We start from the raw sequence: 12,580 nt of genomic DNA, 5'->3' as shown, positions 1-12,580 counted from the left end.
CCCCGACCCTTCTCCATCGCGTCTGATGCATGCTAAACGCTCAGGCACATATGATGGCTGTCACTCTCCAGCCTCAGAGATACGGCAGCAAAAAAGATCGTGCAGAAAGATGCAGTGGTTGTGTAGTTATGCCTTTCTGGTGAGCTGTAGGTTGGGCTGGGCGGAGGTATAGGTGGCAGTGCAGTTTTGAACGTCTCGGGGAGGCGAGGGTCTGCAACTAGCTTATCTCGCCATGCAACATCGATTCAGACTTGTAAGATGGCAAGAGGACTGGCTTCAGTTCCTCTGCACTTATGGCAGGTTCACTTTCATGCATAGATCAAAGAGAAAGGGGGTATCAAAGTTTTCACGGCCGAGAGGAGGGTTGCAGTCTGGTAGAGCGACGGAGAGGTTCGGTGGTCGGCCCTGTACGAGTGGGCTGCGTTGGCGGCTTTCTTAGAGCAGGTACAGACGGCACTGGTATCTGTTCAGATACTAGACTACTCAGACTGCCTGTAGGTGAGCCTTGCGAGGCAAAAGGCTCCGGCAACGGCACTGCTGGAGGCGTGAGACCGACTGCTGGTCCTGGTGGAGTGAAACCAACAGCTGGTGGTGTGCGACCAATGCACTCGGGGTCGCTATAGGGTACGATTACGCCAGCCCTCTGAGATGTTCGCGAAGACCGAGGACCCCGTGAGCGGGGCGGAGTGGATGGAGATCTACTCCGAGCAAGTGGTGCATGTCCGTCAGGCCCTTTGGACCGGATGCCAGTAGCAGTGCGCCTGGACGGCACACTAGACCCATCCACGGGAACTGCAGTGGTCTTCCGTGGCCTGCCTCGCTTTGTTGGTCCTTTGGCAGCCTTCCGAGCGGCAGCAGCCTCCTTGGCTGCAATAGCAGCCTCCTTCGCGGCTGCCCTCTCTGCAGCTGCTGCTTCCTTTGCTGCCGCTGCAGCCTCCCTAGCAGCAGCCCTCTCTGCAGCAGCCGCTTCTTTGGCAGCAGCGGCTGCCTCCTTCGCTGCAGCCCTTTCCGCTGCTGCCGCTTCCCTGGCAGCAGCCCTCTCCGCTGCTGCTGCTTCCCTCGCTGCGGCCCTCTCCTGCGCCAACGCCTCAGCGGCCAAGCGGGCAATCTCCTTCTTCTCCGCTTCACGGCGTTTCTGGGTGAATCTTTGGTGGTCTCGGAGGATGAACGGCTTCGCGATGGCCGCCTCTACTTTCTCAGCCACCCTGAAGTCGACCGGTGACCATCGTTCTCCCAGTGGGATGCCTGCATCGCAGAGTTTCGGGTCTGTGGAAGCCCGGTCATCCGATATGTCACCATCGGAGATGTAATCATCGAGGAAGATGTAGTGCTTCAGGGCGTTGTTGCGATATCCATCCTTGTAGATCCGGCGTAGAAAGTCCCTCAGCAGAGCAAAGTCCTGCTGCTCATCGCAGGTTTCAGCGTGGTGCACAACAAGGAAAGGACAACATCCTTGGTTGATGGTGCACACTGCCTGGCCAGTGGCTTTGTCTAACGATTCTCGGAAGTTGAGTTTGGAGTAGTCTCTGTTGGTGCCATACCAACTGTCATCAGTCAAATGGCTTTTAGCTCACGTTCACGAACCTCAACGTATGATTGCAGCACAGCGGTGGTTGTGCATGGTATGGGTATACAAACCTGCCCAGGACATCCTCGACGAGAGGCTCTAGGTGATCCTTAACGTCCTGTGCCGACATCGTGGTATACAGCGAGGGAATGACACTCAATCCTGCATTGTCGCATGCTTCATGCAGGCGATTTATGCGATGTTCACCTCCGCCGTCCAGGTGCTTGTCGAGGAATGGCACCCAGTGAGCTGAAGGGATAACCGCAATCTGGGATCGATAAGAGAACGACGTAGTTGCAGCTCTACTCACAAATGTGTTCTTCATAGAGATCTGCTCTGCCTTGGTACGCCGTGGTGCAAGCTCTTCTTTCGGCGGTGGGTTCGGAGCCGATGGATTCGAAGCAGCGGGAGTTTGCAGCGGGGAGGAACTGCTTGACAAAGGAGATGAGGTGTGAGGACTTGTGGACACCGCAGACGTTCGCTGCTGTAATTGAGATCTCTGAGTAGCTTGAGAGCTCCCCCGGCGAGCACTGGGTACTGGAGGGAAAACAACATGCTGGGGGAGGCGCCCAACTACGGCTTGTTGACCTAAGAGCAGCGAGCTGACGCTGGACGAGGTTAGGAGCGGACTGTCTTCTCCTGAGGTGGATGGGGTTGACGGGACTTGCATCAGGTCCTGGCCCTCTGACATGCGCTCCCAAACCGCTGATCGGACTTCAGGAGAGTATCTTCCAGTAGCAAAAACCTTTTTGAGCGTCTGGGTGTCTCGGGTTTCGATGAACTGGGGTCAGAGGTATACAGAGATCATTGCCTTCGAAACGTACCCTATTAAGCATTACGACCGTCTCGGGGTCGAGCAAGGCGAGGGGATCGTCACATGACTGTGACGACAAAATTCTGCCGGAATCGTTGGTAGGCATGGGGAGAAGCTGCGAGCAGAGGTTGGTGAGATACGGTGACAAGAAGGAGATAAATGCAGTCGGTTGCAAGACGTCGTTGACAGATGTAAACAGAGGACCCAATACCCGGTGGAGGGATTCAGCGGGGTCAGATTTGTGTCCGTTCTCGTCTACCATACAGGCACGGCTAGCCGGGTCAAGTGACGAGGTCAAATCTGGGTGGTGGATCCCTGAGTGCCTGCTCTGCTCGTGGCGAATATTTCCAGAGATATTTGACCACTCCTGCACTTCCGACTTCCGAGTTTGACTGCTCTGCCGCCTACCTCCATCGGGCAACGCGCATTCCCCCCTGCGCATCTACACAGAGCTGGGAAAATCTTCCCCTCACCGGACATGCTGCATTTGTGCACGAAGCCTTGCAGGAAGGCAGGACGCCAGAGGAAGGAGCAGAAGCATGATGTGGTGATGCACCTCTCTGCAGAGAGCGTTGATCGGCTCGCTCGCCAGGTCCAGACCAAGATGCCGACCGGCACAGGGTCCAGTCACCGATATTGGACCTCGAGCATGCCTTGCTCGCTTCCGACCAGTCAGAATCCAGGAATAGTCGTCGAGATTGGACCACTTTGCCCAGCCTGCTCCCCTTCGTACAACCCGTTCTCACCGTTCCACCCGTCCAGCTCGCCGTACCTTCCACTCTTCGCATCCTCCGGCGGCATTCATCTGCATAGTGATTGGCTCGACCGTGCCTTCCCGCCAGACTTCCTGAGACGCCTGCCCGCGTCCCTGGGAGATATTGGACCACCACGGGGTCCTCACACACCCACCGGCCCTGAGTGGCAGCGCCGTGACAGCGAATATTGGACCACGACCAGCGCGGAAGCTGCGGCAGATTGGACCACTACCCGGCATATTGGACCACAAACCCAGCGAGCAGGTTTGGAATGCCGGCGAGTCCGCCCACACTTCCGGCCTGCTCGCTGCCAGCGGCTGAACGCCGCCTAGCCCAGAGTGGGCAGGAGAAGGCCGCATTTGACCACACAAACGCCAGGATACTCACCCAAATAGCTGGCAAACCGGGCAGAACGGGCCTGGCCAGACCCAACGCACCAGGGAGGGCTGGCGCACGGCCGCTCCGGAGTGGCAGATTTGACCACTCGATTTGACCACTGTCTGCACCTCTCGCTGGAGTTTGCCAGCCTGGAGAAACGCTTCTTCCCACCATTCTCCGGAACGAGACGAGTAGATAAAACCCATTGCTAACCTGGCACTGACGGTCTTCCCCAGCTCACTGCATCCATTCTTACTCCAGGTTTACCCACACCTCGAACACGCACATCCACTAGAGATCCCAAACATCATAACCGGGACTAGAGTCCGGAAGAAATAGAACAACCACACCACAGTAACAAACACTCAAAGAGACAGGAATGCGCCCCGACGCCCGCACCGAGTCCGAGACGACGCTGACGGACCTGCGCGACGTGCGTCTGCCCACTGTCTCGTACTCCTCCTCCCCTCTGTCCATCTCCTCCCGCGCCTCCTCTACCGAGACACTCCCCACCCTCCCTTCCTCCACTGGTGCCCCAGCCTCCCGGTTCCCAGACAAGAACCCCTCCCTCAACCCTACCCCCGTAGACGATGAGCCAGCCAAGCCGACGAAGCTCGAGACGGCCCTGTGCCTGCTCTCGGCGCACCTCCTGCTCGGCACGTTCTTCGGCCTGATCACCTCCTTTGGAGCCCTCCAGCCTGTGTACGGGCAGAAGTACTCCAAGTCGGCGGTATCCTGGATCGGCTCTGTTCAGAGCACCCTTGGCTTCCTCCCCTCCTTCGCGGTCGGGCTTATCTTTGACCGCTGCGGCCCGCGCTGGCTCTGCGTCGCGGGCAGCCTGGTCGGTTTCCTCGCTATGGTCGGCGTTGCTTGTGAGTACATACACATAACCCCCATCCCTCCTTGAACGGACCTGCATCGGACCATCACTGGACCAGCGGACCCACTGTACCCCTTCGAACACGACTGAGCCCCACGCGACTCGAGACCCATGGCGACCCCTCCCATCGGGCGACGAGGTAATGTTCCCCATAAGCACTTTGTCAGACCAGCGGCGCAGCACAGGCTAACATCAGACTCCAACTCGTACCTTGCCGCGACGTGCGTCTGCCCACTGTCTCGTACTCCTCCTCCCCTCTGTCCATCTCCTCCCGCGCCTCCTCTACCGAGACACTCCCCACCCTCCCTTCCTCCACTGGTGCCCCAGCCTCCCGGTTCCCAGACAAGAACCCCTCCCTCAACCCTACCCCCGTAGACGATGAGCCAGCCAAGCCGACGAAGCTCGAGACGGCCCTGTGCCTGCTCTCGGCGCACCTCCTGCTCGTCACGTTCTTCGGCCTGATCACCTCCTTTGGAGCCCTCCAGCCTGTGTACGGGCAGAAGTACTCCAAGTCGGCGGTATCCTGGATCGGCTCTGTTCAGAGCACCCTTGGCTTCCTCCCCTCCTTCGCGGTCGGGCTTATCTTTGACCGCTGCGGCCCGCGCTGGCTCTGCGTCGCGGGCAGCCTGGTCGGTTTCCTCGCTATGGTCGGCGTTGCTTGTGAGTACATACACATAACCCCCATCCCTCCTTGAACGGACCTGCATCGGACCATCACTGGACCAGCGGACCCACTGTACCCCTTCGAACACGACTGAGCCCCACGCGACTCGAGACCCATGGCGACCCCTCCCATCGGGCGACGAGGTAATGTTCCCCATAAGCACTTTGTCAGACCAGCGGCGCAGCACAGGCTAACATCAGACTCCAACTCGTACCTTGCCACCATCCTCTCTCATGCGCTGTACGGCCTCGGCGCCGCTCTTGTGTGGACCCCCGCCGCAGCCATCCCGGTGCAGTACACGAAGCGCTCGTACGCGATCGGGTTCGTTGGCTCCGGCTCCGGTCTCGGCGGAGTAGCGTACCCTTTCCTCCTCCGCGCGCTCTGGGCCCGCCTGGGTTTCCAGAGGGGCATGCTGGCGCTCGCCGGCATCAACCTCGCGCTCACGGTGCCGAGCTGGATCTTCCTCCGCTCGCCCCGCGGCGGCCTTAAGCCTCCTGCCTTCCGCGAGTTCCTGCGCGAGCTCGTCCGTCCCCAGGCCCCGCGCAAGGGGCTTATCGCCTCCCCCCTCCCCTCTCCCCCCAACAGTGCCATGAACTCTGCCGCGCCCTCCGTCGTCTCCTCCCCCGTCCCATCGCGCACGGCCAGTGTCGCAAGCGACCTGGACAAGAAGGGACTGGAGGTCAAGACCAAGAAGACCCCAGTCAAGGTCGGCCTGTTCACGGACCCGGAGCAGCCGCGCTTCCGCGCGACGTACATCTTCCTCCTCCTCGGCGTCGGCATCAGCATGCTCAACATGTTCTCGCCGTACTTTGACGCGGCGCTGCTCCCCGTGAGCTCGCCCGTGGCAATCCTGCAGGCCGGCTCTGCCGTTGGCCGCTTCAGCAGTGGACTCCTCGCGGACAAGTTTGGCGTCTGGCGTACCTTCCTCTGCGCGAGCATGTGCTGTGCGGCCTCCCTGCTCGCTTTCTGGCTCCCCGTGTCTCTCGGCGCGGGCGGCGTCAAGGCCCTCTCTGTCGTTGGACTTGTGGCCTACGGCCTCAGCTCGGGAGCTTGGGTCACGCTCGTGTCTGCGTCTTGCGCGGCGATCTCGCGCCGCCGCACCGGAGCCAGGATCGGGCTGCTCTGGACTGTGGTCAGCCTGCCCATCCTCCCCGGTCCTGTGCTCTGCTCCGTCCTCCTTGAGAAGAGCAAGGCGGGCATGATCGCCTTCTGTGCGGCCACCTTCATCCTTGGCAGCGCTGTCACTTCCGTTCCCGCCCTCAGGCGCCGGATCAGGAAGCACAGGCGCGACGTCGAGGAGAGGGCGGCGGCGGAGAAGGCCGAGAAGCCCCACGAGGAGGGAGAGGAGGAGAAGCACGAGGAGGAGCAGCACGAGCACCGCGAGCAGGCGTAAGTGAACACTGTGTGAGTTGAACCAAAAGTAAGCACTGTATCTTTGTACTATTACTCCAAGGGTTAATTGAGACCGTCACCATGAACTTGAATGCATTATCTGTTGTTACAAACACTGTTGTTTCACTCACTCACGACTCCCTGATGGACACGATTTGCCGGTTCTTGTCCAACTGCACGCGCACGTCGCCAGACGCATCCCAGCACTCGTACACGGGCATGTACCGGTCCACGAAAGCCCTCACCTCGTCCTCAGTCATGCCGCTCCCTCTCTCCTGGATGAGTTTCTCCTCCTGTTCAATCCGCCATTCGTACACCCATTCCCGCGGTGCGTCCAGCGTCACTCTCCGGTCGACCTTCTTGTCTAGCACAGCCTCGAGTTCCCGGAACCCTTCATTGATCTGCTCAAGCGAGGCGAAGGGATGGCGGCTCGATATTGGCGCGGTAGGGTGTCTTTCGGCAAGCAATGAAGTTTCAGCAGGGGAGGTGTTGATGCACCATCCCTCCAACAGGAAGAGGTCGAGCGGTTCGGACAGTTGAGTCGGAGAGCCTCGATCACCGAATCCAGAGTGTGCCGACTTGTCGAACGAGGGCAGGTCAACTGCCTGCCCGGAGCGGATGGATGAGAGCACCGATGAGAGGAGGGGTATGTCATGTGTACCAGGGAGACCGCGGCCTTGCAAGAGGGCATTGTCTGGAGTCGCAGCTGCGACGGCTTTCAGACCGGAGTAAGGAAGGTAGAAGTCTGTCGTCAGCTGAGCCGCGGTCCCGGAAGCTGGCATTTCCACTTCATACTACTCCCCATACTTAGTGCAAAGTATGAGAGAAGTATACAGTGAGAGCGGGAAGGTCTCACTCACCGTCCAGACTCGCCGCGGCACAGCGCACACCTTCCTTCCGCTTCAGCTCGACTAGCGCCTTCACGAGCGCACTCTTCCCCGAGCCCTGGGGACCTTGCAGCGTCACAATGCCAGAGGTGAAGTACGGCGCGAGACGGCGCGCCTTGGCTGCGATCTGCTCGGCGGCGGTGCTCATCGTTCCTTCATTCGGTTGGGGTTGAGTGGGCGACGGAGAGCTGGGGGACGTCATGACGAGCTCGTGTGGAGGCGACTGGTGGAGGTGGAGGTGCAGGCCAGGCGAGCGTGGGAGAGCAACGGGCTGGGCGTGAGCAGGGAGACACGGCAACCAGAGCCGTAGCCGTCGTGCCTTTCTTCCTCCCCTCGTCAGCACCGATCTCTGCAGGTAGCAGCTGATGCTATTGACGTTCATTACTGTCATCAATGCACAGCCCTCGAGAATCGATATAGCTGGACAGACGGTCAGCTCGTCCGTGCCAGTCGATCAGCGGGCAGACCGCGTGCCTGCCCGTCCAGTCCAGCCTCGCCCTGGGACTCGTTGTTCCCGAGAGCGTGTATCCTGAAGCCTGAGGAGTGCGTATAGCCCTCTCCTCCCTCTCCGCCTGTAGAGTCTGCACCGACTTCTGCACTGCTGCTGCACCGCTGAACGTCTCTGCACCGACACAGGTATGCGGCTGGAATGGATTCCTGCACCTGATGCGGGCACCTGAACTCCGAAGAATCCTGGTATTCCTGTGATTTATCCAACTCTGCTCTTCATGCATAACGATACAAGGCGGATGTCGACACCGGTCCGGCGACGTACCTCTGTTTCCCGATGAAATGTCACTGTCCTCAGTGGCCGGTGGCGTTACGGTCGCGCCGTTGAGAGCTGTCACTTAAGACCCACTGCGTGTGTGTCCAGAGACAGACGCAGAGAACAAGTGAACATGTGAACGCTAGATCCCGGCGCAGACATGCGCCTTGCGAGTGTGAGAGCTGACATTGGCGTTGAGGTGGACGCCTGCGCAACGGACACCTCTGGACGGAAGCTTCAGACTCAGCTGCGCCGGTACCGTTTCCAGCAGTAGCTTCCGAGGCAGCTACCGTAGCTGAACAACGCTCGGTCTGTCAGATGAGCTTTTGCTGGAGCGTTGCTGGGCTTCGATGAGAAAGTGCGAAGGAAGCTGCAGAGCAACGCGCAACGCGTCCTGGGCGAGGGACGGAGAGTCGTACTCCATGTTGTTCCGGGAACCGCGACTGTTCCACGCAGAGTCCTGTTAGTCTGTTCGGAACAAGCTGGCGTGGATCAATCTGTGTCTTCTTCGGTGAGCTAACATTGCTTCGAATTCGCCGCTACACGCCGCACACGCCGCATACGTCCTCGGACGCCCGGCGCCTGGCGGATAGGGGAAGTGTGTTTACGGCTTCGAGAAGTGTGCGGTGTGCAATGTGAGAGCGGTGAGGCGGTCGATCACTGCGCGCTAGCCCAAGCAAGGTCTCGCTTCAGGTGTCTGGTTAAGCTCGGCCCAGCCGTCGTTCCGAACGCCCCGGCTTCGCGACGTTACACGCCGGACGCGACGGAGACTCGATCAAGGTTGAGAGACGGTGAAGCCAAGCCTGTGCTCGCGTCGACGGGGGTACCAAAATGGACACGGATGACGGCATTGCAGATGAGGGCAGTACAGCAAGTGTCGAAGATGCAGCTGCGATGCGTGCGCCCAGGTGAGTCCAGGCACGATCCGGAGTAACCCTCTGGAGGTGTTTTGGGTTGCATCCCCTGGCACTGAGGCCCTGCATTTCCCGAGTTTCCTGAATTTCCCCCTGGTGGCCCTGGTGTTTGGAATGCAGTCCACTGCAACTGCTGCTCTTTCGCGTCTTGCAGCTCGCAGATGGTGGTGTTACAGTCCTGCTGTGGTGCAGTTGCTCGCGACTGGCGTGGGCGGGCGACAATTACACTCCTGGCGTCACAGGCTGCAGACATGCTGGCCCTCTCGATGCCATCACCGGCACACGAAAATCTCCCCTTCCATCTAGCACAAACTCAGGCTGACGCAAGGTAGACAAGGCAGGCCGTGATATATACCCACGCCCCGACCTTGCCTCACCGCTCTTCTCGCTGTCCTCGCTCTCTGTATCGTCACTTCTTCCAGACTTCAGCCTAACACCTGGCTGCACACACGCCTTAGCATCATCGCCCCGCCCTTCTCCGGCCCCGACTACGCACCCGTGGCACGCTCTCGATATCGACGACAAAACATTATAAACCCCGCCTCAACGTCCCTTGAATCCCCTCTTCCCACCAAAACAGCCATGCTTGCCACGGCACTTCTCGCTCTTGCGAGCTCGGCGGCTGCCTCGCCGCTCGACATGTCCAAGCGTGGTCCCGAACGCTCCCTCGGCTGGAAGCTCCAAGTACGTCCTGTGTTCTCATCTCGAACTCCACTCTGACATGTAGACAACATACCAGGGTGACAACTGGTACTCAACGTGGAACTTTGAGACCTTCGACGACCCGACGCGAGGCAAAACCAAGTGAGTCCTACCTCCATCTCCTCCTTCCTTCGGGGATCGTCGATGTGTGTAGTGTGCTCCCCCTCTGCGTTGCGCTGGCAACACATAGCCAAAGTTGGGTGCCAAAACCCAGCTGTCCCGGGAAGTTCAGGCCCGGTTCCTGGCACCTTGCTTGCACCTGGGCGGAGGATTTGGCCGGCTGCGTTTAGGTTCGCGCCGACACGCACACCGAGCGTGCAGTGACATCTCTTCCGCACCCGGTCGGATCGGCCGGGTCGTGTACGTGATGCGTGCATGCGTGCATGCGTGCATGCCAGAGGGTGGTTCGGACGCGAGTCACTCATGCGCATCTGGGCGTCCTGTTTGCATCGCATCTGTGCGAGATTCGGACACATGTGCATGCCGCCCTTGCCTTCTTTCCTTCGAAAGCTGCGCCCTTTTCCGGCTCCCCGCATCATCCGCAAGCCCGCAGGAGTCCGCGCGCGTCATGGGTGTGTGCATGCTTCGTGGGGAGCTTCTGTCGGATTCCCGCGATTCCACGTTAGCCATGTCCCTCTGCCCCGCTGCTCCAGCCGCGAGCACGTTTGAGGGATCCACGGCATTGTCCGCAGCGGATGGCGCGGAAGCAGGTGACGGGCCCGGGCCGGCGCGTTAGCATGCGGCGACCTGAGACGGGGCCAGAGGGGGCAGCATCGCATTTCAGTGGTCTCAAACAATTCGGCGAAAGGACTAGTGCCAGCGTAGATCCTGCCACTCCCCTTCTGCATGCCGTTAGTTTCGGAACCCGGTGGCCGGGACCACATCCTGTTGTTCGGTCACTCTCTGCACTTGCACCTCCCTTGCCGTTTTGGCGTTTCACCACCACCACCAGTCTACTGCAGCTACTGCATCGCAGAACCGGAAGCATGCTGACGGCAGCTACGTCAACTTGGACGAGGCGCGTTCGAAGAATCTGACATGGGTCGACGACCAGGGCCGCTTCGGCATGAAGGCGGACCACTGGAGCAAGCCTGCGCGTGACCAGGGGCGAGGGAGGGACAGTATCCGTATCCAGTCGCACGAGCGGTTCTTCGACTCGCTCCTCGTGCTGGACCTAGTCCACATGCCGACGGGGTGCGGCACGTGGCCTGCTTTCTGGACGATCGGCACTGGTGAATGGCCAACGGGCGGCGAGATCGACATCATCGAGGGCACGAACGACCAGGGCAACAACCAGTACACGGTGCACACGACTACGGGCTGCAAGATCCCAAAGAAGAACAATGACGACCTGTCCGGCAACAACGAGGCTTTCACTGGCGAGGCGCGTGCGCTCGACTGCTCCCCTGTGGCCGGGTGCAGTGTCGACGGCTCGGACCCGGACGGCACCACCTTTGGCCCGGGGCTGAACAAGGCCGGTGGCGGGTTCCTCGTCACGCGCATCAAGCAGTCTGCGGGCATCAGCATGTGGTGGTTCCCGCGCAGCAAGGGGATTCCCTCCGTCCTGACCGAGGGCAAGGACCAGGTGGACGAGAAGGAGCTCGGCATGCGTATCGCCCACTTCCCCGCTAGCGACCAGTGCGACCTCGAGAAGAGTCTGACGGAGCAGCAGCTCATCTTCAACCTTGCCATGTGTGGCGGATGGTGCGCCAGCAGGTACCAGGGTGCAGGACACTGTCAGGCCAAGTACCCCGGTAAGAGCTGGGAGGACGTCATCTACGACCACCCCGAGGAGTTCAACGAGGCGTACTGGCTCATCAACAGTCTCAAGGTGTTCCAGCCTTGTGATGAGTGTGGGTCTGGACCGGACACTGTCCCGCCTCCCGCTTCGTCTAGCGCTCAGCAGTCTTCCGCGTCCCCGTCTCCCTCGCAGTCGAGCTCTGAGTCTCCTTCGCCTTCGCCGACGCCTGAGTCGAGCTCCGATTCGCCTTCGCCCTCGCCCACCCCCGAGTCGAGCTCCGAGTCGCCTTCCCCGTTTCCCTCCCCTGAGTCCTCTTCCAGCGAGCAGACTCAGCCCTCTTCAACTATGGAGGAGGTCCAGCCTTCGACTTCGACCGAGGACACGTCCACGCAGACCCTCAGCGTCGGCGAGACGGTCACCATGGACGGCAAGCCGTGGACGTCCACCTGGTCAACTGCTTGGACGTCTGCCTGGACCTCGGCTTGGACGAGCACGTACACTGTCCCTGCCGCTCTGCCGACGGACTGGAAAGGCCACTTCAACGGCGGCATCTATCTCCCCGGTGAGGGCGGCAACGGCGACGGCGAAGCTGGAGCCGGAGACGACGGCGCTGCCCGTGAGAAGAACGAGTTCCAGTGCCTCGGCCAGCACCAGATGCCGGCCGACGATGCGTGGGACGAGGCGTACGAGCGCTGGGCGGACGAGTACCAGTGGCATTACCACTCGCAGGGCAACCGCCGCTGGAAGCATAAGGTGCTCCGCGGTAACGCGAGCGGCGCGAGCGGAGCAAGCGACGCTCAATCGGACGAGTCTGGCAAACAGGAGGTGCAGGCTGAGCCGGCCGCCGAGGCCGCCGAGCCTGTGAAGAGGGCTCAGCGCCATCGCCGCAGCTGGGCCTCGGGAAGCAGGAGGCACTAGACCCCCCACACGTGTTAAACACTGCGCGGCGCGCTCGACGACATACGACCTCTCATTACATAGAGACCAGTACACGGATATACTTCTACAGCGTAGAAACAGAGAACACTGTGACATAGACATAGCCAGATGGACAATTTAGGCACTCGCGCTGCACCCTGCGCCCTGCAGCCTAGCACCTGCGTGCATGCATGTGCATAAC

At 60.3% G+C, this 12,580-nt stretch overlaps 2 protein-coding genes across 2 annotated transcripts; one reads left to right on the top strand and one right to left on the bottom strand.

The window, feature by feature from the left end:
- Positions 1–346: 346 nt before the first annotated feature.
- Positions 347–7,539, bottom strand: A1Q1_04031 (uncharacterized protein; the record flags this gene model as incomplete). The annotated part of the gene is made up of 12 exons (XM_014322408.1): positions 347–1,544; positions 1,639–2,324; positions 2,392–2,704; positions 2,790–3,295; positions 3,524–3,648; positions 3,728–3,805; positions 3,935–4,368; positions 4,428–5,036; positions 5,096–5,220; positions 5,273–6,458; positions 6,586–7,237; positions 7,311–7,539. The coding sequence occupies 12 exons, from the start codon at positions 7,537–7,539 to the stop codon at positions 347–349; spliced, it is 6,141 nt and encodes a 2,046-aa protein (XP_014177883.1).
- A 3,246-nt stretch (positions 7,540–10,785) lies between these two features.
- Positions 10,786–12,378, top strand: A1Q1_04030 (beta-1,3-1,4-glucanase; the record flags this gene model as incomplete). The annotated part of the gene is made up of 1 exon (XM_014322407.1): positions 10,786–12,378. The coding sequence occupies one exon, from the start codon at positions 10,786–10,788 to the stop codon at positions 12,376–12,378; it is 1,593 nt and encodes a 530-aa protein (XP_014177882.1).
- Positions 12,379–12,580: the final 202 nt, after the last annotated feature.

The sequence above is a fragment of the Trichosporon asahii genome (genome assembly GCF_000293215.1).
Source record: "Trichosporon asahii var. asahii CBS 2479 unplaced genomic scaffold scaffold00070, whole genome shotgun sequence".
NCBI lineage: Eukaryota > Fungi > Basidiomycota > Tremellomycetes > Trichosporonales > Trichosporonaceae > Trichosporon > Trichosporon asahii.
The sequence above is the reverse complement of the archived record's forward strand: the minus strand, read 5'-3'. Positions and strand labels throughout refer to the sequence as shown.